Source organism: Atractosteus spatula, chromosome 12, assembly GCF_055471065.1.
Source record: "Atractosteus spatula isolate fAtrSpa1 chromosome 12, fAtrSpa1.hap1, whole genome shotgun sequence".
In the NCBI taxonomy this organism is placed as follows: domain Eukaryota; kingdom Metazoa; phylum Chordata; class Actinopteri; order Semionotiformes; family Lepisosteidae; genus Atractosteus; species Atractosteus spatula.
In genome coordinates, this window is record NC_142717.1 from 11,069,889 (window position 1) to 11,095,333 (window position 25,445).

Consider the following 25,445-nt stretch of genomic DNA (forward strand, 5'->3'; position numbering starts at 1 on the left):
TAATCAACTCAAATGATGTTTTTCTAAAAACTAAGTTTTTTCAATAGTGAATACTTCTACGAAATTCTGCATACAATATATTTAATTTTATTGCTGCCGAAACCAAATGTGTATTTTGGGGTTTTTGGTGATGTCACAAAATGGCGACTACCATGCTAGTGTGGAATGTATCGTTTCTACGCAGTTCGTAAAAATCCCTTTTTGGTGAAAAAATCAATGTCTTGATTTTCGATCGGCTAAAGGCGGGCCAGTGATAAGTGTCATTTAATTTACTGAAGGTCGAGAAGAGGAATAATACAACGTGGGATTAACGTTGCGTCCCTCCAAGGCTGCTGTCTAGTTTTGAACTTCTGTGGTCTGCATATCGGATCTGTTTGTTGTTTTGTTTAGATTCTGTTTTACTTTGTGTTGCTTTCCTCCCTTCTTCTTTATTGTTGTTTTTCTGCTTTTATGGATATGGAATTTCATGGGGGTGGCTCTGGTGGAGGTTTGGTCAGTGGAAGTAACGTCCCTGCTTTCCTCACGAAACTTTGGACTTTGGTGGAAGACCCCGATACCGACTCGCTCATCTGCTGGAGTCCGGTAAGTGGGAGCACTGAAGGCGGATCTGGGCGACGAGAGACCACATTCAGTTGTGTGAACATGGTTCAGTGACAGTAAACAAGCTGGGATGTTGCTTACTTTTATTTGTTTTGCGCTCCTTCGGTGCATTTTATTTTCAGTTTGTGTTTCGGTTTGACCCCCACCTACACACGTTCGTCTTATTTTTAGCAGGTTGTTACAAAAGGCTGCGTCTCTTTCCATTATAAATGTCATTTTGCCAGTCAGAGGCGAAGGCTGCTGATCATTCACCACAGGGTGATCATTTACTTTAATAGGCTTATATCTGTTGCATTTTAATGGCAGCTGCCGGAATGGTTTGTATTATCCTAGGAGATCTGTGAAAATCACTCTTATCTCGCCTTTTCGGATTTGTTTTCTGAGTTTCGTGGAAGCGGGTGCGAGTTAACCCCCTTGTAGTTGTGAAAAGCAGGTAGACGACACTTGTTGCCGGTTGAGGGAGAGGCCATTTCATTGGGAAAAGGGGGTGTGGCCGCTGTCTCTAACCTGAAATCGAAGTACTGGTTACCGACTCCGCGAATCCGAAAGGACAAGCGATTAGTGGGAATCGAAACGAAATGATTGTTTTTTTGGTCTTGGGAAATTGGGATTGGGATTTGTTTAAGTAAACAAACACAACGTTAATGCCATTTGGGGCCTAATGGAGGCCTGGCCCGTAGTCTAAACCCCCCCAGATGAGCTGCTTGCGCTCATTAGGAACAGCCCTGCAGATTTCGGTTCCGCACGTCCGTTTGAATTAAAACGCGACCGATTCCTTACGGTTTACTCGCAACGTGAACCAAACCGCTCAACATCCTTTGAGCTCGGAAACTTTACCGGCAGTAAATACTGAGGGGAGGGAGGGTTTGTCCAAGTGCGTTTCGGTTGGTTTGAAGTATGAGTGCGAACTCATTGCTGTTCATAGTTCGTGTTAAAATCGCACAGAATTGGAGGCCGTGCGGGTGAAACCGCCGTTTCTGCGGCTAAAGGTTCCTATATGCACATAAAGGATTATTTTTCGGTGACTTTAACTGGGTCCACTTGCTCTTTAACACAGGTCAAGTAAAATGTCATCACTCATTTTTACTGCTTTGCGTCACAAGCTATTATGGCCTACTTGTGGGAGAGTATGCAAATATAAAATGAGTTTTAAAAGTCCCCTCGTGTCAATTAACCATTTTGGCAGAGCGAGTGAATTTAAGATGACGTTGTATTCCTCACGTATCGCTTTAAAGGAGTGCACGTTTGGACAGTAAGTCATTGCAAATGTTGGTGTTTCAACTCTGCCTTCTGTGACTCTTCGAATGAAAGAAAGGTGTGTTAACTCTATTTTGAGTTTTGAACCTGCTTGCGAATTTGTCCAGGAAGCACATATCATAATAGGCTTCACCTCAAATGAAAGACGATATTATTGTCTTGCTTAAATTAAAAATTAATTTTGCATGAAGCATTTATGTGACGTCCGAAGCATAGATTTGATAAATGAAGAGAAATAAGATCCGGGAAGTTGTAGCTCATAATCGTCTCTACTCCTTCCTTTACTATGCTTTGTGGTCTTCTCCCTTCTACTCTGGCCATTATTGTCCTGCTTTGTTTCGACTACTCCCCCTACCAAAACCCGCCGGTACTGCAGCGCGTATGTTGTCATGGCCTTAGTTTTGACCAACTTTTCTCCTCGCAAGATGGCTACCATATATGGAAAATGTAAAAGAAAACACTTGAAGAGTTCAAAATTAAATTAGTCATCGCTTAAAGCATCACAACAAATATTTGACAGTCCTGTGTGTTTTATATATAATAAATATTTAAAATAACCTGATTTTTTTAACATGGTGTGCCACAAAGACATATTCATGCCACGCAGACTGCGTGAATTACCTGGTCCTACATCAAGATGTAGGACAGAAAGACAACAATCAATAATTAAATGTATGTTATATAATTAATTATGTGATTATGCATAATTTATTGATTGATATAATTCATTTAATTTAATTCAATATTTACTTTTTTCATGAGCTGTTTCCCCTCTTTCCTCTTTTTTTTTGTTCAGTTCCTGGTGAACTCCAAGCATTTGTTAAGGCAAATAGTTATAATGTGTGAGGCCAAAATTAGGTAGGAGATGTATGGAGTTAACATGGACCTAAATATGAAAGAAGCTTTAAATGGAAGTGATAGAATTGCGTCTAGCACCCAGTGCTCAGAGCAGATTAGGCAACTACAAAAAGTCAGAAATATATAAAGTTTTCTTATCATGTGAGAAGTGGAAGGAAATCAGCTCAGATTGTGTAGGCTTACAGTTGAAGAACAGGACTATTAAGTCCTAACATGTAGAGCTTAATGTGGCAATCTAGTACAGAGAATATCCCTTGATGTGTTTAAGAGAAGCAAGGTTTTACAGCTTCAAATAACCATAAATTCCTAAATACTGAAAAGAGTGCAGAGGGAAGCTCTTCAATTAACCCATCTTTTAATTGCTAAGTGTAGTACCCTTCACAACACTTTGTCACAAAGCTCTTCACAAAGACTTCATCATGACATAAATTGCTGAACTACTTAACACTGAAGTGTGAATGGCTAAAACACAGATGAAACTCTGCATGTGGGGACATTGCAAAGAAGGAAATGCAGAGGTCTTGCAATTTTTTATTTCTTTCTGCTGGGTTTTGTGAAGGCAAGAAACAGCTGTGTACCCGTTTGAGTCCCTGAGGCTCATAGACAATGGTGTTCCACTGTCTATGGAACTTGGTTTTTAATTTGTTCAGACTGGAACAAAGTGATGGTAAGGTTTGTGACAAGGATCATCTTATCTCAGTGTTGAAAGACTGTAGTGTTTTTTTGGTTAATGGATATTACAGCATTTATGTTAACCGATTAACAGATACTTTTGGGATATCTGAAGAGTATGGGACTAAAGACTGTGCAGAAATATGTCTATGTTCTTCAAATAAAATTGTTGAGGGACATCTTTTGTGCAGACAGGTTTACAACAGGTTAAAGGTTTATTTTGTCCATAAACATAACTGCACCAAAAGAAAGGGGGGTGTCAGAATTGCAGGAGGCTTCAGTCTGACAAATATCACAAAGTAACATGACGCCGGCACAAGTGTAGCACAAACAAATGAGATTGTGACCTGTGTTATTGTAGGTGGGGCTGTGGGCATCACTCCCCTGAAAGAAAATCATTAATATTGAGACGCTCAGGGGCTTTGTCTGCCTAGTGGGGAAACAAATTCCTATCACTGGTTTCCAAGGCAAGTGAATGACCTCATTGCCAAAATGTCCAGACCCACTGGCGAAGCAGAGTCTGAACTTATTAGCCCCTCGAACCCTTAGAGATGTATCCATTACCTTATATTAAAAACTCCTAGCAGCCCAGAAATTGGTTTGAACAGCACAACCCAATAACATTGAGAGAATAGGTGTTGCCTGGCACATGTGCCAAAGTAGAGCAGCCTTTTTAAAATTGACTTAAGCCACATTTCTTTGAGGGGTAGGGTTCTGGGGAGCTCTAAAAATAGTTTCTAAAACATCCACTATGTGGTATGCCTTAGTAGATGTCTAAGATTTTCAATAACGGTTAGGATTCCTCTTCCAGGCATTCTGTATTGTCTGTATCGTGTTGAGTGCATTTACATAAATGAGTGAAGATGTTTTTAGTATGTCCAAAGTTTATTACACTGCTGCACTAAGATAAATGGCCAGTATCAGTCTTTTTATAAATATGATTCATATATGAAATTGAAGCTCTTTTTAAGTCTGAGTTTCCCCTCTTCAGTGTATAGTTTGATGGATGAATGTTATCCAGTGTGTGACGGTATTTTGAGGGTTTGTTTTGCTCTTGAAGTGAGACTCAATTTCTAGAGAGTGAAAGGATAAAGGAAGACAAGTATTCCAGTCTCAGATGTCTGACACAGTCTCTCGAGCATATCTGTTTGTTTTTTTAAAACCAGGTTTTGTAATAAGGGAGATGGCAGAGTTTTGTTCATTTTACAGCATACGTGCTATAAAATGTCCACAGGCTATAGACCCGTGAAGTTTTTTGTTATTAAAAATCAAAAGAATAATCACCAGCTTTATAGTATAAATACTTTATAGTATTTAAAGTATATCGCTGCCCAGAAATCCCAACCTGGGGTTAGTCTTGTTGCATTTCTGTGTTTAATGAAATCCATTTATTTAAAGGTCACATACATTTGAAGACAATGTTCTAGCGAGTTCGCAGACGGCACAGTTTTTGATCCAGCTGCGTTTTCTCCTCTCAGGCTATGTGGTGTCTCGGCCGGGATGTGACTCCTGAGCTATGAGCACCTGAAAAAGTTTTATGGCCAATTTCACCTCCTCTCAAAGAAAGTGTACAAAGTCGTGGGGGTTAAGTTTCTTCCTGTTGTCCGTTATTGCCGAAGGCTTATAATGTTGATTCACCTGTGGCATTTGCTGTGTCTAATGTGTGCGGAATGATTTTTTTTTTCTTCATTTTTGCAGAATGGCACCAGCTTCCATGTGTTCGACCAGGGCAGGTTTTCCAAGGAGGTGCTTCCCAAATACTTCAAGCATAACAACATGGCCAGCTTTGTCCGCCAGCTTAATATGTGTGAGTGTCGGAGGTCATTTCATTCTTTTAAAAGTTAACAATTCAAAGAGCTTGTCTGTATTCTTGTGTAGCCGGTTGCTATGTAAGTGCGCTCACCCAAGAACATGGAATTGTCCAGTTTTCCTATAGAATTACTTCTGTCTCCTTAGTGTAGATATCAGACCCCCTATTTCAACTCATAAACGGGGCCAAGGTGCCAGAACAGGTGCCCTCTTCTGCATTGTTTTGGTGCGTGTGGAGGGTGCCATTTCAATATGGCTGGGCATCATTATTTTTGTCGATGGTCTCCACAACAGTTTCTAACAGCATGGTAACTGTCCCCGCAGGCAGGGACGTGGTGCTGCTATATGAGCATGTTGGAGTCAGGAGCTCTGAGGTGATTAGCAGAGGGTTTCACGTTGCATTTTTCTAACCAGCACGGCTCTTTCAGTTGTGTTCGAACACACGCCCAACTTTGCAGACGTTTCGACACATTAAATAATTCCCTATAAATCACATCTCAAATATTTTGCATCTGCACTGCATTCTTTCACGTTTTGGAGACAATACTTTGTGAAAAGTGCAGTTTTTGCAGTTTTGACCGTATGTTGAATTCGTTTTATCATCTTTTTTTTACCACGATCTTGAATTTCACTAATACGTCATGTCTAAGCTTAGTCACCTGTTTCAAGGTAGTGATAAGAAGCAGGAATTGGGAAACAGTCTTGAATTGGTCTGGAGATCTATGTTATGGTATTAAGGCCCTCCTCAATTCCTGATTCTGAAGAAATTGCAGATCCCACGATATTAAGCTTCATACCTGTATAACAGGATTGCATTTACAAAATCCAGAACTGCAGCAAATGTTTCAGGAGTTCAGTGCTGAACATTTACTGCACAGCACTCACTATCAGCTGCTGCGTTTGACAGCATATACTGTACTGTCAGTTTTTCCTGGCTTCTCTCCCTAACTGGAACAGTAGGGTTCCTGTCTGTAACCCACACTGCTTTTGTATCGAGACACTATTTTATCCCTCAGAATCTGTGATCTGGTACATTTTTGTGAAGAATTCCATTAAAATAAATACAATTCCTAGAAAAAAAGTTAGAAACGGAGGCTCCTCTGCTGTTAATAGATGTCCCCAAGTGAATACAATTAAAGTCAAACTCTTTAGGTTGTATAAATTAATTCTGTAGGTTTTTTTGCATTCTTTAAAACAAATCCAATATATTTGATGTTTTACTGCGGTTATTAAAGAATGATAATCACACCACTCCTGAGTTTTCTTATTTTACCCTCAGCTCAGCCACAGATGTTATTATATTATTACCACAACTTAGGTAGAGACCTAGAGATATATGTTTTGTTTTTAAAACATCCGTTGTGCTATTCGAGTATTATTGTTAAATACATTTTGTCACAAATCTAAAGGATTAAGAAATATTTGATGCCCTCATTCACCATACCATTTATTTCTGAACAGATGGGTTTCGCAAAGTTGTTCACATTGAGCAAGGTGGCTTAGTGAAGCCAGAGAAAGACGATACTGAATTCCAGCATCCGTATTTCACCCGGGGGCAAGAGCACTTGCTGGAGAACATCAAAAGGAAAGTAACCAATGTAAGTAGGCAGCTTTTTCAGATGCATATCTGCGTGAAAAGTTCTGCAGAGACATTCTAGACCCTGAAGCATAAAGTCCAAGGGTATAATTTGTTGAAAAGAAGAAATCAGCTGTAAAATAAGGCAGTGTGAAATATTCACTTCAAAAATGGCTAGTCAGTCATTTATGTCTCATTCTGTTCTGAGAGGGATAAGCTTAACTACACAGTATCTGAAGTGCCTAGTTTTCTGCCTGTTCTTTAACAACGATCTTATCGTAGTAGCCAAAGGTTTGGTTATCAAGGAAAGATATTTTAAGGCAAAAGCTAAATTTTCTCTCTTAAGTTGCAAAACGTTGAGATAATTACAAAGTTATGAAAACTTGTGCTTGGCTGTGGATAGGCAGAGTTTTTTTCCTTCTGCCTTTCTAAATTTTATGAAATGAAGCGGAATAAAAAGCCATAAATGATCCAGTGTTTTGCTGTGGGTTCAGGGTGGGCTGTGTCAAACGTTACTTTGGTTTTTACAAGTGTCATCTTCCTGTCTCTCAGGTTTCGAATATCAAACACGAGGACCTCAAGCTGCGCCACGATGACGTTGCCAAACTATTGAACGATGTGCAGTTTATGAGGGGAAAGCAGGAAACCATGGATTCCAAAATTGTTGCCATGAAGCAGTAAGTTTCGAGCTGAAAAGGGTTCAGTGGCGAGAGACCATAACAGTGCAAATAACATTTTTTTTCTTTGCTTCTGTTGGCTGTGGTCTTCTATTCAAGAAAGAGTTTCTGTCCTGGTCTACTGAAGAAAAAAAATCTGTGAAATGTAAAACAAATGGAGATTACAAAACCACCGAGGGCTTTATTTGGATATTCAGTGTGCTTCTACACAAGAATCAGTCCAGTAACCAAAACGAGAGATATTTGTCCATTCAAATGTGCATATGAATTTTGGACTCGGACATCACAGAATCAATCAGTTTCTTTGATTGCAGTGGTAAAAAGGAATGCTTTGGCTGCAGGAAAAATCTGTGCAGTGTAACTTTATATTTTGTACGGGTAATGGATGGAGTTTTTATTTTGTGACCCAAGATATTTTAGTTATATTTTGTCTATATACATGATTTGTTGATTTGTCATATCACGTCTTTGCGATATGCAAAACCCATTGTGCATTTTCTATTTATTCTATGTATCCTATCCCAGGTTTTGTAAATTATAGCTGTAAAGCTGACTTTGCCATGGACAATGCCATGGAAGTCCCTCTCACTTACAAGAAGAATTAGTCACTGATCTAAATCAGAAAGTCACTTTCATTCGGCTGTAATGCAGTAAGTCAGCTGTCTCTGAGCTGTCAGTGTTGTTGTCAACTCTGCAGCATGTGGGCGAGCCTACTGTCTCCACAGCCTTTTTTCAATTTCAGGATCTTACTTTTAGTGTGACTGCACCATTTTCTTTCTGCTGTACTGAACTTTACCCTTATTTTATTGTATAAGAAAATCTATTATATACAACCTGAATCTATATTGGTTGGTACAGTACTACAGTGGTAAGCGTTGCTGCCTTGCAGTGCTGGAGATCTGGGGTACTAGTTTGTAATAATATTGAATAATTGCTTACACTTATATAGTGCTTTTCTGGACACTCCACTCAAAGCGCTTTTCAGGTAATGGGGACTCCCCTCCACCACCACCAATGTGCAGCATCCACCTGGATGATGCGACGGCAGCCATAGTGCGCCAGTACACTCCCCACACATCAGCTATCAGTGGGGAGGAAAACAGAGTAATGAAGCCAATTCATAGATGGGGATTATTAGGAGGCCATGATTGGTAAAGTTGTTGTAATTTGAAAAGTATCTTTGAATGAATATATAAACGAGCGCTTACAAACTCTTTAGTTGATTGATATTAGCCCAGTAAAGGTGGGTTTGTTACATATGTTTTAGATGTAGCCTAATTTGTAAAGAGATTACTAGCCAAGAAGTTTGAAAGTCATGTTTGAAAAGGGTTACATTGTTCAATTGAGTTTGACATTCTTGCATGGGCAATCAGTACCTTGTTTTTTTTTTTGTCCACTATTAGTTAAAATGCACGGTGTAAATTTAGCAAACTGTTACACATGGACCACAGGGTTGTGCCTTTGTGCAGTGTGTAATATCTGATAGACTTAAAGATCACTCAGTGAGCCAGTGTATGAAGTTGAGCCCAGATTGAGCAGAGAGACTTGTTTGGAACATTCGTAGTGGATCCAGCATTTTTGATTTGTAAGATTAAGGCATTCGTTTAAAATTAAATTTTGCAGTGACAAGTGAAGCAAAGGTTTCAACATTATTCCACATTAATGATGTAATACATAAGTGAAGTAAGCTCAACTTTGATCACAACAAACTGACTTATAAACAGTGTTGCTGCCACCAAATCCAGTTCATTTTTTTCAAAGGTCTTAGCTTTCATAATTTTTCCTTTATGCAGAAGCACAGCCGTCATCTAATGGAGAAATAGAGCCTGGACTAATCAAAAAGCACTGCACTTTGCACATCTCTACATGTAAATGTGCAACCTGCAGATGTGTAGCTTCATTGAGTAACATTGATTCTTCATTTTTCTTTCATGATGCCCAAATATTCTTCATAGCTGCAGATGTCGATGAAGCACTCCATCCAGTGATGATCCTGTTACTAGCGTTGGACTGGATCTGAGTTGCTTAATCCAAGCTCATTCCTGTCATTTAAAAGCACTGTTGGAGTATTGTTCGGGTAGTTCTATATACCTTAAAATGTGACATCCCTTCCAGCACATTCCTTAATTTCGCCAAACCATGGCATCAATAGCATGTGATTAAAATGCTAAAGAGGCTTTATTGTGCTTAACTGAGAAGCACAGATCACAGTTTTTGGCATTTCATGCTGAGAAATTAACAAGGGGTGCAAACAGGGGATGTGGTTTCTAGCATTGTATAGTAATTTGTAATTAAGAGTGAAAGAGTTGCTGTTATAAGTTGAATCTGTTGTATTACGAAGTTTATATAGGCTGTATGCTGTGTGTATATCTACACACACTTACTTATAATTTTATAATCCTCCCGCTGAGGATTAAATTGGAATCCTCTTTGGGAGTTCGGGAATATGGTCAGTGTCTTGCAGTATCTGCACCTGTACCTATAAACTGTTTTACTGTTGCCCACTGGGAATGCTCTGTCCAAGTCCAAAGCACGTAGTTTTCCCCCCGAGACAGCACAGATAACAGAGCTTCCTGCGCAGACCGCTTTTATGAGAATACACTGTTTTATAGAGGAGCAGAGCTGACAGATAAAGTCTGTAAAGATAAAGAATTTCATCCACCACGATCACTATAGTTGGTAACACTAAAGATGGAGAGCAGTGAAGTTTCACCGTTAAAGCAATGGAAAGCATAATGTTCTTGCTTTATTAAATGCTTGTCATGTTGTGCATGTGTTTGTGACCCAACTGTCATGTTAATACGCTGTATGAAAGCAACCACAGCTAACAAAGTCATCCATGCTTTGACAATCAGTATGTCCTTTAGAGGAAAAGAAAAGATTAGACTTTTGGACTGGAGTGCGCAGCTTTAACTAAACAAAAATTATTTAGGCAGCACCCCTGAAATCTGCTGAAATAATTGACAGTTGATCAACATGACTTACCACAGCATGTTCTTTTGTAGGCAGAGGTTTCATGTGTTTTACATATTAACTTGACCATCCTGCAATGAATGCTGTAAAATAAAAATACTTGCTTATTACACAATAATATAATATTTTATGGTATTAGGCTATGTAAGAAAAGCGCAAAACAAAGTGATTTCAGATTTAAACAATATTGAATAGATTTCTTTGATTCATTTAAAGTGGAAGTCTGAGGTATTATGCTACATTTGCTTTTTTTGTAATTCAGTTTAACAATGAAAGTGACCTTAAAGCCAGTCGTATTCCTCGCTCTGTCACTCAGTTTTTTTCATTCTTGATTATATTTTCACTTAACATTTGTGAATGCCTAAAGAACTGTTCATTCAGCAGACATGTTGTATCCTGAGCACATTATGTTCTTAGATAATACTAAAGTAAGGTGAAATATGCAATAACGTAATTTTGTGTGATTTGCATGTTAGCTCTAAAATGTTGCATGCTGAGCACTTTATGTTCTTAGATAATACTAAAGTAAGGTGAAATATGCAAAAATGACCTGTCTTTTCATATTCTGCTTATCTGCATAGTAGTAGTATTGTTTTTTTTGTTCTTTTCTTTTATGTGGGCTGTAGCATGAGCACACGCAGAAAGCAGTTTTAAGAGAGCCTGGAGAGTTTAGTTTTAAGAGGGTCAGGTGAAAGGAAAGGGTTTATAGACTGTATTAAAAACTAAAATAAATAAAAGCTGCTAAGATCTTTCAATAATCATTAACTTTAAAAGTAAACGTTCTGAAGTATCTTTCAAATCTCTTTTTGACTGTTTTACTATACCGTATATCAAAACCAACTTGTCTTTTTATCCTTGTTAGAATTCCAAAGCCCAGGTCAGTGTAAAGTTAGTTGCTTTTTTATTTTGTCTTTAGGAGGCCTTTTTTTCTCATCAGTACACCAACAGGAGTTTGCTGCTCACATGTGCTCACAAGTATTTATAATCCCGTAGCTTAAAATAGAGTTTGTAAGAGTTTTTTGTGGGTGTTGCGTCCTAAAATGTGAAAACCTTTATTTTAATATACAGAATCACAATTCAACTGTCCCACTTTTTAATTGCAAACGGTGTCCAGTTCTGCAGAGGTTAATAAGTCTTGGAATAAAAAACGCAGCAATTCCATAAAATTGTCCACACTCAATCAAAACGTTTTTGAATATGAAGATCTGTATTGGTCTTTCTTTTCAGTTTCATGTTGGCTTAAATGTAATACATACAGTAGGTCAGCAGTTAGTTTCTGAGGGAAAAAAAGCCTTTCTTTTCACTTCCTCTCAAGGAAGTACTTAAGAAAGGTTGTATTTGAGGCCCATCTATCTCATTGGTTGCTATGAGCACCTAAATGATCCTCTTTCTTGAAAGAATCCTGAATGCCATCTTCAATAGCCAGGTTGTGTCACCTGTTGTTCCAGACTCCCATAACCATTTGTGTGGGAAATTGCCTTCAGGTCTCAGGTCTGAATACACTTCTCCATAGTCTCCACTCGTGGCCTCTGGTTCTTGTTTCACTGTTATTTCTAAATAAAATGTGCAGCTGGTTGACTTGGTTTTGTTTGTTTTAAGTATTTGAATTGTGTCCCCATTTTGTCTTCTTTGATAAAGACTAAACAGATTCACTTATTTTAGTCTGTCAGCATTAATATTCTCTTAAACCTGAATATGTAGGAATGTTTCTGGTCATTCTTTTCAAAATAATTCTCTAGAAGCAAATCTCTTTTGTTAAATGGAGACCAGAATTGTACACTGTATTCTGAATGAGGTCTTGGTCTACTACATTGTATAATTGTTCTACGACACCACCTGATTTTAAAGGATATTTTGAAGGTGTAATCTAACATTAAGTTGGCTTTTTTATTGTTATTCCACATTGTATTGAAAATGAATGTAATCTCTCCACATAAACACCTAAGTCTTTTTCATAGATTGCTTTTTGAAGACTTAAGTCAGTATCAGCATAACAAGATTTTCCTCAGTGGTCTGATGGAAATGATACTATAACTTCTGAAATGTTGCTTTTCAGTGAGAATGAAGCTTTATGGAGGGAAGTGGCAAGTCTGAGACAGAAACATGTCCAGCAGCAAAAAGTAGTGAACAAGGTAAAACAGCACTTAACATCTTTAGCTAAAGGATTCGTTTTAATGTGAAAATAAATACAGTTCCATGAAATGAGTCTGGCAAATGGGTTTTACAGTGCCTCTTCATTGTGTTGAAATTACAGGCGACCCCTTTGTATAATGTACACTTCAAGACTTTTGCAATTTAAATATGAAGAATTTATATATACTGTATATCTTTTTGTTCATTGTATTCGTGGAATGGAATTTCTAGCTAATCCTTTATTGTACATTGGTTGGAAACAACTTGTTTCCACTTGTTCCCCAGCTAAGCTGAAAATGTTCTTTTATTTCCACAGCTTATTCAGTTCTTAATTTCACTAGTACAGTCTAACAGAGTTTTGGGAATGAAAAGGAAAATGTAAGTATTTTGGATTTTATTTTGGTAAAAAAAAATGTTTATTTTTATCTGAATAGCAGATCTCTTTATCTTCTTGAGAATCTTTTCTGGTAAAAGGAATACTTGGCTCATAATAGTACAGATTTTAAAAGCACTGTCAGACTTTTCAGCCATTCTTGTTTTGTACTGGATTTTTTAGTATTTAAATAATCACTTTTATTTATAATTAGTCAATCGTGATACCTTATGTCTGAAGTCACGATGCTAAAAGTTCAGAATTTCTTAAACTTCTTACTATGTTTCACCATCATTATTAAATAAATGTTACCTTTTGTTATTTGCAGTCCTCTCATGCTCAATGACAGCAGCTCAGCACATTCCATGCCTAAGTACAGTCGGCCGTATCCTCTAGAGCACTTACAGGGGTCTTCTACATTCACGGTGAGTGTACAGTTGAAACACTGATGGTGAAATGTGTATATATATGAGTTTGTTATGTTTTCTTTATTAAGTCATGGTTACCTGTCAGTCTGTCTAAAATGCTCACCTCTGCTGGTACTTTATAGTAATAAATACAGCTGTCAGTCTTAAACGTGTATGTGCTTGATAATAACTTCAGTATTGTAGGAAAGTCTTTGCAGGTAAAATGTAGTGTACACTTTTGTCACATCTGTAATTTCCTATCAAGACTCTTCTCCGAAGTCAACCATGGATTTATTTTAGTCTTCCATTACAAATAATAGATTTGATCCATGTTTATCTTCAAAACTCGTTTTTGTCTTTTTTTGTAGTCATCTGCGCAGCCATATACAGGAGCAAATCTGTACTCTGCAGACTCACCTGTGAATTCTGGTCCCATAATCTCTGATGTCACTGATGTGGCTCAGTCTAGTCCTTCTGATACGGGAACTGAATGGTCAGAAGAAAGGTATGTATTGATATCCATATGCATCATTTTTTTTTTGTCTTTTTGTTAGTGTAGAGATTCCTATTTCTTCCCTTAAAATACCCTTTTATTAGTTTTGTTGCATAAGTTACAATTTTTAATAAGTGAGATTTGATTTTGCAGATAAGTGATTTTAAAAGCACAAAGGCTCACTTTTTTTTTTTAGTTGGACACTGACTATTTGTTTATGACAGTTTTTTTTTCCCGTGAGCCAAGTGTTAAATTACCATGGGGGTGTTCTGCTTCTGCCAACAGGACGAGCCCATTAGTTCATATAAAGGAGGAGCCCGATAGCCCTGTTCACAGTCCACAAGTTGAGGAGGTCAGCCCAACCACTGTGGCTACAGATACCCCTTTGTCTCCCAGCACCTTCATTGACTCTATACTGCGAGACAGTGAAGCCAGCACAGCTCAGCCCCCATCTGAGGAGAAGTGTCTCAGTGTTGCTTGCCTAGACAAGTAAGTTTTCAGGCGAATGTGTCTGCCCTTTGAACGACATTGTTAAAACATTGTGTGTATGTATAAATACAGAAGAAAGTCAAATATCCAGAAGGTCAGAGTGGTGTAGATGCTCTGGTGAATTGATTTGTCCAAAAATTAGAGGTTGGATTTTAAAGTGAAACATGGGGCATGCATCCACTTTCTAACTGCTTCTTCTAATTCAGGGTCGCAGGGATCTTGGAGCCTATTACACCAAGCAGCAGGCACAAGGCAGGCTACACCCTGGACAGGACGCCAGTCCATTGCAGGGCAGACCCACAGACACGCACACACTCACATCTAAGGCCAGTTTTCCCAGATGCACTAATTAATCTGCCAGTATGTTTTGGGGGCTGTGGGAGGAAACCAGACCGCTCCTTCACACAGACTCCTCCACCACTCCTACTGTCAAGCCCTTCATCTAGTTACATGCCACAGGAGGCGCAGCTCTGTACTGGAGTAATTGAGAGCAGAAGAGGGGAAACATCATTGACTGACAACTTCCCAGCCAGTTGTAGATCTCCTCGTCAGTGTCAGGAATTGGCTTGCCTGAGGCTCGAACCTGTGATTTAAGAGCACAACCTGTCCTCAGGCAATTGCCTTTATCAATAAAGCCACTCAGGAGGCACCTACTTATACTTTTAAGTTACACAGCAATGTATGAGGTGGTCTCTCCAAGCCACATAGATGTGTTGACTGTCTCTAATACAGTGATATATTTTTAACTGCAATCGGTGTCATTTCAACATTTAGGTTAGGTTAATGAATTTAATAGTTTTTTCAAACAAGTGAGCAGAATCCTTTTTCTTTTACCTGATGCATTTTCATGAACTAATATTTTAAATACTCACTCATAGGGCAATGATATTTTAAACAAAAAAAATGTTTTGACAGAAAGAAATACTCAAATACAGGACTTTCCACTGTACATGAATAATGGTGTTATTATTAATACTGAAATTAGCACAAATTACTATGGCATGTTACAAGAAGAAGCTACTGAAGATCTTAACTCCTGTTCATGAAATTGGAATCTAGAGATTGCTTATGTTATACATTCATTGATCTTTCTCTCATTGAAATGCTCCATGATTAACACTTGTATGCCTCCATTATTATATCATTCCTCTGTATCTGCAGATTGTGGTCACAATGGAAAAGCAAAGTACTGTGAATTGCCACAAATTGTAATTTGTCTGTATCCGGGTTGATCTGGTTGTTTTTCTGGCATTATGTAAGACATTATTGCCAAGTGTACAGTTCTGTGAAAAAGTGTTTGCACCCTTTCAGATTTTCTGAAATTCAGGGTGGTCTTAGTGATATATAAACGGAGTCTGTGTGAGCAAATAACACTAAAGTTTGGTGCTTGTCTCATTTATTTCTTAACCAAAGTCATCAGTTTGCCAGTGAGGAATTCAAGCAGAGGAGATGGCCTTGAGTGGCACAACCCTATCACTTCAATCTGCCATCATTTCAGTCTTTTCTCTTGCTATCTCTATCTCTGTCTACCTTTATAACTAGTGTCAAACATGCGGGCTGGCTGATCTGTTCTAGACAGTTCCATGTTCAGACCTTCATTAGACATCTGTCTCCACTCAGCTGGGGATAGCTTATCTGATTAGATGGTCCCCTGAGTTGAGTAAGCACGTCGGTGATCTTATCCTGCTCTCAAAACTCCCAATTACACTTGTGCCAGAGCAGCTGAGAAGCAAATAAAATAATTAGTTTACTCATCGAAGATATACATCAAAGATATCACAAGATTCTGAGTACCCTTTGTTTAGACCCATTAAACTCCTGGATAAATAACTTCCTTCTGTATGTACTGTATATGTACTTTGTACTTCTTTTGTGTGCAAGTCTACTTACAGCTTCTTGCTTCAGACTTATAAAGCAGTTGTTGTAATGAGCTGGAGTGTTATAGGAGTAATGTATAAGATGTTCAAGTGAGTAGCTGTGTCAGTGTGTGGTGGCTGCGAAGGAACAAGTAAAGGTTAATTCTGTTAAAACAGAAAGAAGAAATGCAACATTTCAGCTGTTAAGCTTCCCCATTCCAGAAAACAGCACAGCAGCAAAAACGATGTGTTTCTCCTTCCTAATGTATAAATGCATATTTTAAAAATAAGGTACTGTATAATTGCCTAAATGTCAAGAGCCCTGTCCTCAACACCTGCATTTTGTCCCTTGTGAGCTAAGAAATATGATTCTTGAAAGTGTGATGTTAGAACATCACCTTCTTACACACTGTCAGATGTATTAGTCTATTCCTAGTACGTTGTTGTGCTTGTATCTTTCAGTTCTCCACAGATGTCAGAAGTCTCATGTGTTTTCCCCAGTCCTTCCTCTCTTCATCCCAGAACACAGCAAGGGTTAGCATTTCTGTGGCCAATGCTGTCCCCAGAGCACTTAAGAAACTGTGCTTGATGACTAAGAGCCTCTTTAAACGTGTTATGGTGTCAGACCATAAAAAAATATCATTGTACAACAAAATTTCTGGTCACCTTTGACGCTAAATTCTTTGAAAAATTAGTAGCTGCTGATTTTTTTGACATATTGAGGCATAAGTAGTACATTCCTGTCACAGTTTTTATTATCTGGGGACAGACCAATGTGTATTATAGCTGTCTGTCAAGCTGCTTCTGGTGTGAACTGCTAATATAAAGATGTTGGATTTGGAGTAGATGGGCAACTAGTCTGTCTCCAAAATAAATTTCTTGCATACTTGGCAGTTTTTTCTGTATACTTAGGGCAGCTTAGGTATGTTAAGTAAATGCGAAAATTCTCTGCTTAATATTTTCTTTTCTATTTTCGCTGTCCTTTCTTCATCTGTTAGAAATATATGCTGATGAAATTCAGCTTTGGAATACATTTGTGCCAGAATGAATTTAGACTAAGGTTTTTCAAGAGGTCATGAATTTAATCTGCTGGGTTTGCTTTTGGGTAGTCAATATGGTTATGTTTTTAACCTGACTTCTGTGTAGTATAATAGGCATTGTAACAGATCTAAAACCCTAAATGTATGCAACACCCCAGTGACATGTAAATCCTTTAAAACTTAAAATTACAGTTAATCATTATTTTAATCTTGTTGTTAGCTACTGTATTTAGAGAAGGTGAAAGTGTATGAACTGTGTGCTTCCTGTTAAACAAAAAGTAATCAAGTTTAAATTATAGCTCTCCAGATGTTCTCCAGAACTTAATTTAGTGCTTTAAGATTAACTTAATGTGAAGAGTTGCCTGCTCAAGAATTTCTTATTACTCAGATGTGAGTTTTTTTGACGTTTTACAGCGAGACATATAACTTGCATAAACGATAACTGTTAAACTGTTATGTCGTATTTGTAGCTAAAAGAATAAGCTTACTTAGTTCTTGAGCTAGGCCAACAAATTCACTTATCAGTACCACCTTGCTGGGAAGAGCACAGTAATACTGTGTGAAAAGTTCTATGTCCATAGATTATACTTTGACATGAAATTCCCCATAATTTAACTGGTTACTAGTGGGTATTGCTTGTTACTGGTCTTTGTGATTTTCATTTTTCATTTGTTACAAATCTAGTTCCATGAAATTGTATTAAATGTTAGCCAACAGTGGGTTTCCCAAGCACGATTGGCAGAACCCAGCTGAGGTAGGGCTTGAATTTGTGTGTGAAGTCTCTCTTGGATTTCCATCAAACTGTGACTCCCATGAGTTTCTCAGTAGCTGCAGTCTTGCAGTGATGCTGGTGAGAGATGGCTTCTCCCATCGGTGTTGTCATCGGTGCTGTGGTGCTTGCAGACTGAATGATGAATGTTTCTGCAGGAGGGCATGTCAGAGGAGCGTGTCCACACATCTCATTCAGCAGGGCACAGGAGATCTTAACAAAGAGTCGGCTCTTCAAACAATTGGAGATTGTAAATTGGGTTGGCTATGTGATAAAGAATCTTGCTTCTATAATAACATTAGAGAATGTTGTCAATGAGGAGAAGTTCCAAATTTCAAATAGGAATGCGTGTTTTAGTCTTGCTTTCAGGTTTTTCTTAGAATTGGGTACTTCTTTTTTGGGGTTTTCAGGCTAATGTAGTGCTTGAGTAACAAGAAATGCAATGAAATTACACTTGATGTTGATGTCTGAGCGGCCCATCTAGTAAGACCTTTGAAACAAACAAAAATCAAAACAATGTAAGTATTTGAGCCAGGTTTTAGAAATGTTTCTGCTCATGGCTAACCTTAGTATTTTTCATTTTAGGAATGAACTAAATGATCACGTTGATAACATTGACACCAGTTTGGAGAACCTGCAGACAATCTTAAATGGGCAATCCATCAATTTTGATTCTTCACCACTTTTCGATGTAAGCATTTTTTTAGGTTTTTAAAATTAGTTCGCATTCTTAAGGAACTTTAGCTTAACTGTACTGAAAGAAACAGGTGTACCACATAATGTGCCCAAAAAACACTGCATTGCACTTTTGTGTATCACAGTAAACACATGCGTTTAATACGTTCTTGGTCCGTTGCGGTGGATTTCTGGGAATTGCTTTAATTTCCAAACGCTTATTGTAGTAAGTTTAAAAATCACAAGCTATTTCTTTAAAGACTAGTGTTGAATTAAATTATATGCGGCAGATTAATGTTAGCTTTTTATAGACCGTTTATCTAATTGACTTGCTTTCCATGTAAGTATAACCAAAATTGATTAATGAAATCATTTTTGTAATGAAAATTTTCTGAAATCTTCTGGAAATGTGTTGCATAATACATCTACAAGTAAATGACTGTTTATGTCCATTCGCAGTTCTTCAACTCCTCAATGTCAACTCCTGATTTTAATCTGCCCGATTTGGACACCAGCCTTGCAAGTGTAAGTGTGGTCTTAAATTCTGCGTCGTTTTAATGTTTGTTCTTCCAAACGTTTGCAGTACAGCCCTTCTTTTTAATGGCGAGCTTTGCGTCGGATGTCTTTTGCTTTTCATTTGGTATTTTTTTTTGCACTTAACAATTTTCTCGCTTGTTCTTAAAGATCCAGGACTTGCTAACTCAAGACCAGAAGGCCACGGAAACGACTGAACCCTCCACTGATGCTGGTGAGTAAGCTGAAGCCCCTTGTGTGGCTGTAGCCCCAAACCTGAAATGTTCTCCTTCAGTATCGTTTGGCTGACACTGTATTTTTCACAGAACCTAGCTAAAAACTGTATTTATGTCTTAACCCGTGTCTTAATGTGTTCTACAGGGAAGCAGCTGGTTCAGTACACAGCCCAGCCCGTGCTCCTGGTTGACCCCAGCAATGCCGAGATCACAAGTGGAGAGCTGCCTATCCTCTTTGCCCTGGAGAACGACTTTGGCACTGGAGAAGAGGCGGAGGACCCCACCATTTCCCTCCTTTCAAACGACTACCAACAGAAGCCCGAGGACCCCACATCTTCTTAAGATTTGTCGTTTTTACGAAGGGCCGTAACGCACGGCGGTTGTTTCCCCCCCCCCCCCCCGTTTCTCCAAGGCCGCGTGGATGGCTTGTTTCGGATTTTGGCGACGGCGCTTCCACTTTGAGATGTCTTTGAGAGAAAATCGCCATTCTTTTTTTTCTGCCAACTGTCTCATGAGTATTATAACCGGTCACGTCTCTGCTGGCAACGTCAGCAGTTTGATCTCACAACAGGCTCGCTTTATACTTTTAAAATGCTACAAATAGAATCTGTTGGGCACTTTTGCTTTACTTACAGCACAGAAGAGCGCTTCTCACTTCTAATAGTAATTTAGTAGTTCATAAAATATGGTCTTTTTAAAGAATGTTAAGCTCTAGAACATTAATAGAAAAAACGAAGGGTGTATTATTATTTTTTTAATGCAGTAGGTTGTGTTTGTGCGTTTAAAGGACTTAAATGCACTATAATTAGGAAATCTGATCAAATGGAAGAATTTCTATCTAAGAAAATATTTCTGTTGTAGTGGCCCTTCCTAATTAGATGGTCAAATGAAACACTACCTTTACATTTATGAGAATCCCATTCAAAGGAAAAAAAAATAGATCCTCTAATCTCTGTTGTTTTAAGTACATGGATGAGGGAAAAAATCCATCTAAGAGAAAATCAAAAGTAAACGCGTATCTGTCGTACCTCGCTATAGTTCTTTACAATTTCAGTAAAAATCTGTGCCTGTTGGAGAGTAAATCAGAAATATCGTGTTGCTGGCCTTCTGGATAGCCATGCGGATCAGTTCTGTTTTTTCTACTGTATTTGAATAAGTTGGGTTTTTTGTATTTACTTTTATGTATTATTGTATGTTTCATGAGTTGCCCTGGATAACGGTGTCTGCTAAACAAATAATAATTCAAACCCTGGTTACATGGCTCCATGACCTGCCTAAAAATCCTATTTGAAACATTTGTTTAAATTGAGATGATATAAATGTGAAATACTACATAGAATACAAAACAATACGTTTGGCTCTGAACACCAATTGAATGGGAATTTATGACATTTATGACAAACTGTTCGTAACTTTTTTTCTTTTAAAAAATTGCCTTTTCTAGCAATAGTTTATTGGTCTAGAAAATCTGGTTTTGTACATAGCAGAAAGAGATATGTTGTTTGCTAAGGTCATGCAACGTTTGAATGTATATATGTACAGTATATATGCATACATTTACAAAGTGGGTAAAAGTTTTGGGACTTGTAAATGTTTTCTGATTTGTGCTGGGTTTTTTTCTTACTATCAGTGTGTAAAGTAGACAGATATTTTCTTATTCATATCTGGAAAAGAAGGGAGCTGAGTAGGATTACTGGCAATTAATACTTTATCCCCAGTCATTTGTCATTGTAGTTTGAGTTCACACTGCTGTTCTGAAATGGCAGTCTCAATATTAAACAGTGAAGATGTCTTAATGGGGAAGAACAGCTAACCTGTGACCTATATACCAGTGCTTGAAGCTGAAAGAGTATATATATAATCACCTATATACTACCCAACTGTTGCTAGGATATCGCTGAGCATAAGCAAACTCACCAGTTTGTTTTTAATGTTCATGACATTTTTTTACACAATTTCAATTGAGGGAATAGAAATGTCATTTTCTGCCAATACTAGAGATTCCGTTGTGACTTTATGATCATTAAATGGTATAGAAAACCAGTCAGTTGGGAAATGACAGTCTATGAACATTCTCTTCGTTGGAAGTCTTTAATCCCTAACAAAAGTTGAGTTGTATGCGTGCAACCGTGTAAATGCATGTGCGTAGCACTTTGCTCTCTGAGATTGTGCTACATTTGTTTTATTTTAAAACGAGAATAAAAAGGTGTGCACAAAGTGGTTAAGCTTTTAAATTTTGGTTACAAGAAACTAAACTGTATTTGTTTGTGCTTTATGCTTTTCCATTGTTATTTGTATATTTACACTTTAATTTAATAGTGAAATTGTATTTTTGAATTTTACATAAAATACCCACTTCATACACTTAAATGTTTGTGGTTCAGAGTTTTATTTTTGTAATACGATTCTGTTGTGACCTAAGCTTATGGTTATGTTATTAGAACTGGTTAAAATACAATTTCACTTTAAAATCATAAAGCACCATATTTAAGAAGATTCCTACAAATTTATTGCCCACAGTTTGTGACAGTGGGTAACTCAAAATTAAAACATATTTAACAACAAATACTTTCCATTGAGTAATTGTTCACTTTTTTAAATTCTGTTGACAGTTTCCTTTAAAACATCACAGTGTTTTAAATCATTTTAGTTTAATTGATCTATCACTTTGTCCAGATATGTCTTACATTAAATGACACTCTGAACTTTATTCTGCAGATTTCCAAATTGATAACATAAATAAAGGCTAAGCTTAACCATAAACCACTGAAATTAAAAACCCATGCCTGACTATTTAAACATTTTAGGTGCAGTTGTAAATCTATGTGTGCTCATATAGTGAAAGTGAAAAAAACTTATTAGAATTTGTATTAAACCATATGTAATTCAGAATATTAAAAATAGTTTTGTTTAACTGTTAGTGAGCAATAAATGCCTAAAAAGATTAAGGAAAACACATGTATTTACATTGAATTTTTAATAGAAGTTAGTTTTGTTTACCACTTAATATTTACAAGAGTTATTTTTTAGATTTATTTATATTCACAAGTTTTTTTCCATCTGATAAGACATGCTGTGATAGAAACACACGAGACACGTCTTTGTTACTGACTTGAACTTCAGATTAAATTAATTGTTGATACTGTGGTTCAAGTCCATTCTAAAATTTAAAAAGATTTTTTTTCTGTGATGATTTTTGGTATGATTTCTGTGATAGAGGATTTCAGACAGTAGAAGTTAAATGGAAGTGCTTAAGATTTTTGAAACAAAATGATACACTATGTAGAACTATTTTGCTTAGGCTACTGACGAAACAGTTTCTTCTGTATATTCATAGAAGGTTCCCAATCAACATTATGAGACATTACCAAATCACAGTAACATTCAAATTAGTAAGCCCTTTGCCGGGATTAATTTACAAACTACAGATGTGGTCCTTAGTTCATATTTATTACTCTATTAATTTGCACTTTAACCAAGTTAAACCAGCATGCACAAAACTGCATAAATCACAAGATCTGAATTGAGTGTAACACTCTTTGTTAAGGAAAACTTCCAAGATTGTTCTTCCTTTAATTAACTGAGTATGATATAGTTTCTTTTGATAGATCTTTTTTCATTATTATATCACAGCCGGCCTTTCTGTATACTTAGATGTGGAAAATACATTTGGTGGGTTTCATAAGTCAAGGTCCTCTCTGAGGTGATCATTTGAATGGTTTTGTTTCTACTGAAAAGTTTACCACCTTGAACTGTCTAAGCTCTTTATTCAAAACCTAATGTTAATACATGCTGCCTTCTGTAAAAAATGTGCTTTTTCCTCAGGTTCATGCGAGGAAATAAGGGGAAATTTGTGTTTTATGGATCTGTTTTTCATGTTGTGCTTAAAGCAGTGACGTCTAGTTATATTGGTGGCCTGTTACTGCTGAATTAACCCATGTCCTCAGACTGCATACACAGCATTTTAGAAAGTAGTATTTGTGGTTGGACCATTAAGTTCACAAGACCCATTTTTCAGTATGCTGAAGTAACAGTGTTTAGTTGCGAACACTCTGGTGCCCCAGCTACAATCCTTAGTCATTATTTGTCTTCCATGGTCAGGTCAAATACTGGAGAGGAACTATTTGAATGGTGTCTGCTTCTTCTATCGCCAGTTCAAGATTCAGATCCTAGAAAACCAACTGAATCCCTGAGGTGTTTGTTAGCACTTCTATATATATGGATTTGAAATATACAGTACATGAGCTTCATTTAAACTTCTTTTTCGGCATTCCCAAAGTAAAGTCTCTAGGCTTTAGTAACTGGCTGCACAAATATTTCTGATGGTCAGGTTGGCCTTTTTTCTCCCCGCTGTAAATACGTCGGAGACCGTTCTAACAGTTCTGCCTGAGAACCAAAAATTTATTGTTTCCTGCAAATTCCTTTTTCTCTGTTCGCAAACAGAAAGACCCGTGTCAGAAGTGTCATCTTCATTCAGTCTTTTTTTTTTCTTTCACAGTCAAGTATGTTTAAGGAATATGGTCAATTAATTATTTTCCACCCACTAAAGGACATGAGCAGAGAAATTTGATGTTTTAAATTAAATAAAGCAGTAGAAAATCAAGAACTAAATCTGGGTATTAGAACGAAGCTGGTAATACAATATTTTGCAATTAACGAAATGCATACGTAATTTTAATAAGACAACTAAAAAGAATATTACTTGCCTAGGACATACATTAGACCTAGAAGATTTTTTAAATCTAAAAATGATCTTTATAGGTGTTCTGTGATAATAGCCATTGTTTTTAATTTAGGTTTAACGTACAAGAACACTTTTTGGGGGGAATTTTCCTTTCTTGTGGCTAAAGCGACTTAACTAATAATCACATTTTCCATTTGCTTTTTCCACTCACATGGAAAAAACTAAATTATGGCCTACCTCCACTATTACCCCGTTCCTTTTTTGCTGTACTGAATTATCGCATTTCATTGTGATGAAGCAGAGGATCTAAGAAACTGTTCAGTTGTTTGATTAGATCCAAATGAATGCAATAGAGAGACGACAGCCCAGCCATGAGGATAAGGCTGCCCAAACTCCCTCTATTGTGGGAGTGATCTACAACAGGGAGTTGCTGAAAGTGTGTAGAGAAGTATATATACTGTATATACATAGGAGAGCAGTAGTGGGCAAGATTAGGATCTTACCTTCTTCCCAAACCTCTGTTATAAACTCCATTAACGGGGGGTTGAGCTGGTATGTGTTAGTTAACAAACACTGTTCACAGCTTCAGCAAAAAGATGGCAACTTTATTTAAAATGACTGTATTAGGTCCACACTATTAGTTTAAAGAAAACACAAAAGAGTTAAGGAAACCCTGAATAATTACTTTTAAAATGTGACCCTAATTTTATCTGGTTATTTCATCTCCCTGTTCCCATTCCTTTCTGGCCTTCATCCCTGTCCAGCTTTCACTAAATAACATCCTGAAGCAGTAGAGCACAGCTCCATGTTTAGCAATACAGTTTGTAAAAATGTCTGTTTCTCTTTGGTTTTCCAATGAACATGTTCTTGTTTGGTTTTCCAATAAACAAAGGCAGCTATAAGTATTCCACAGATCCAGATTTATGATAGAAGTATACAAAGAAGGTTTGTTGTTGTATCTTTTACTGCAAAAGTTAAAGAGGGGTTCTACAATAACAAATAAACTATGTATGCTACTATTTATTCATAAATAAATGGCTATATATGTAACTGGGTTGCCCTGTTTTTTTATTAATTGCCTGTTTTTTGATTAGATAGCTTGTTTCTCATATTTTTTGATGTAACACTACAAAGGTGACAGTTTCACATAGCTTTTTAAACCAATCTGAACCAGGTTGCCCTGATCCATTTCATTTCAGCAAATTCTAAAATAATCACTTTTTAGTCAGTTTTCATCTTTAGCACCAATTTATTAGCCAGAAGATCAAAATATATAGTATTAAATATTTTGCCTTTGCAATCTGAAACAAAAAAATTCAGCTTAATAATACTGAATCCACTTTTATAAAGTAAGG

The 25,445-nt window shown here is 37.2% G+C and overlaps 1 protein-coding gene across 2 annotated transcripts; it reads left to right on the plus strand.

Moving 5' to 3' along the window:
• The first annotated feature begins 125 nt into the window (after window positions 1–125).
• hsf1 (heat shock transcription factor 1) lies at window positions 126–25,140 on the plus strand. 2 transcript variants are annotated; one of them, XM_088929266.1, is made up of 14 exons: window positions 126–582; window positions 5,086–5,194; window positions 6,658–6,794; window positions 7,325–7,449; window positions 12,479–12,554; window positions 12,872–12,933; window positions 13,257–13,353; window positions 13,704–13,840; window positions 14,114–14,317; window positions 16,636–16,707; window positions 18,568–18,673; window positions 19,117–19,182; window positions 19,342–19,405; window positions 19,552–25,140. In XM_088929266.1, the coding sequence occupies exons 1-14, from the start codon at window positions 451–453 to the stop codon at window positions 19,746–19,748; spliced, it is 1,584 nt and encodes a 527-aa protein (XP_088785392.1). In that variant the 5' UTR covers window positions 126–450; the 3' UTR covers window positions 19,749–25,140. The 2 variants fall into 2 exon arrangements, with proteins under 2 accessions (XP_088785392.1, XP_088785393.1); XM_088929267.1 differs by lacking the exon at window positions 16,636–16,707 and having other exon boundaries at window positions 131–582; window positions 19,552–21,777.
• Window positions 25,141–25,445: the final 305 nt, after the last annotated feature.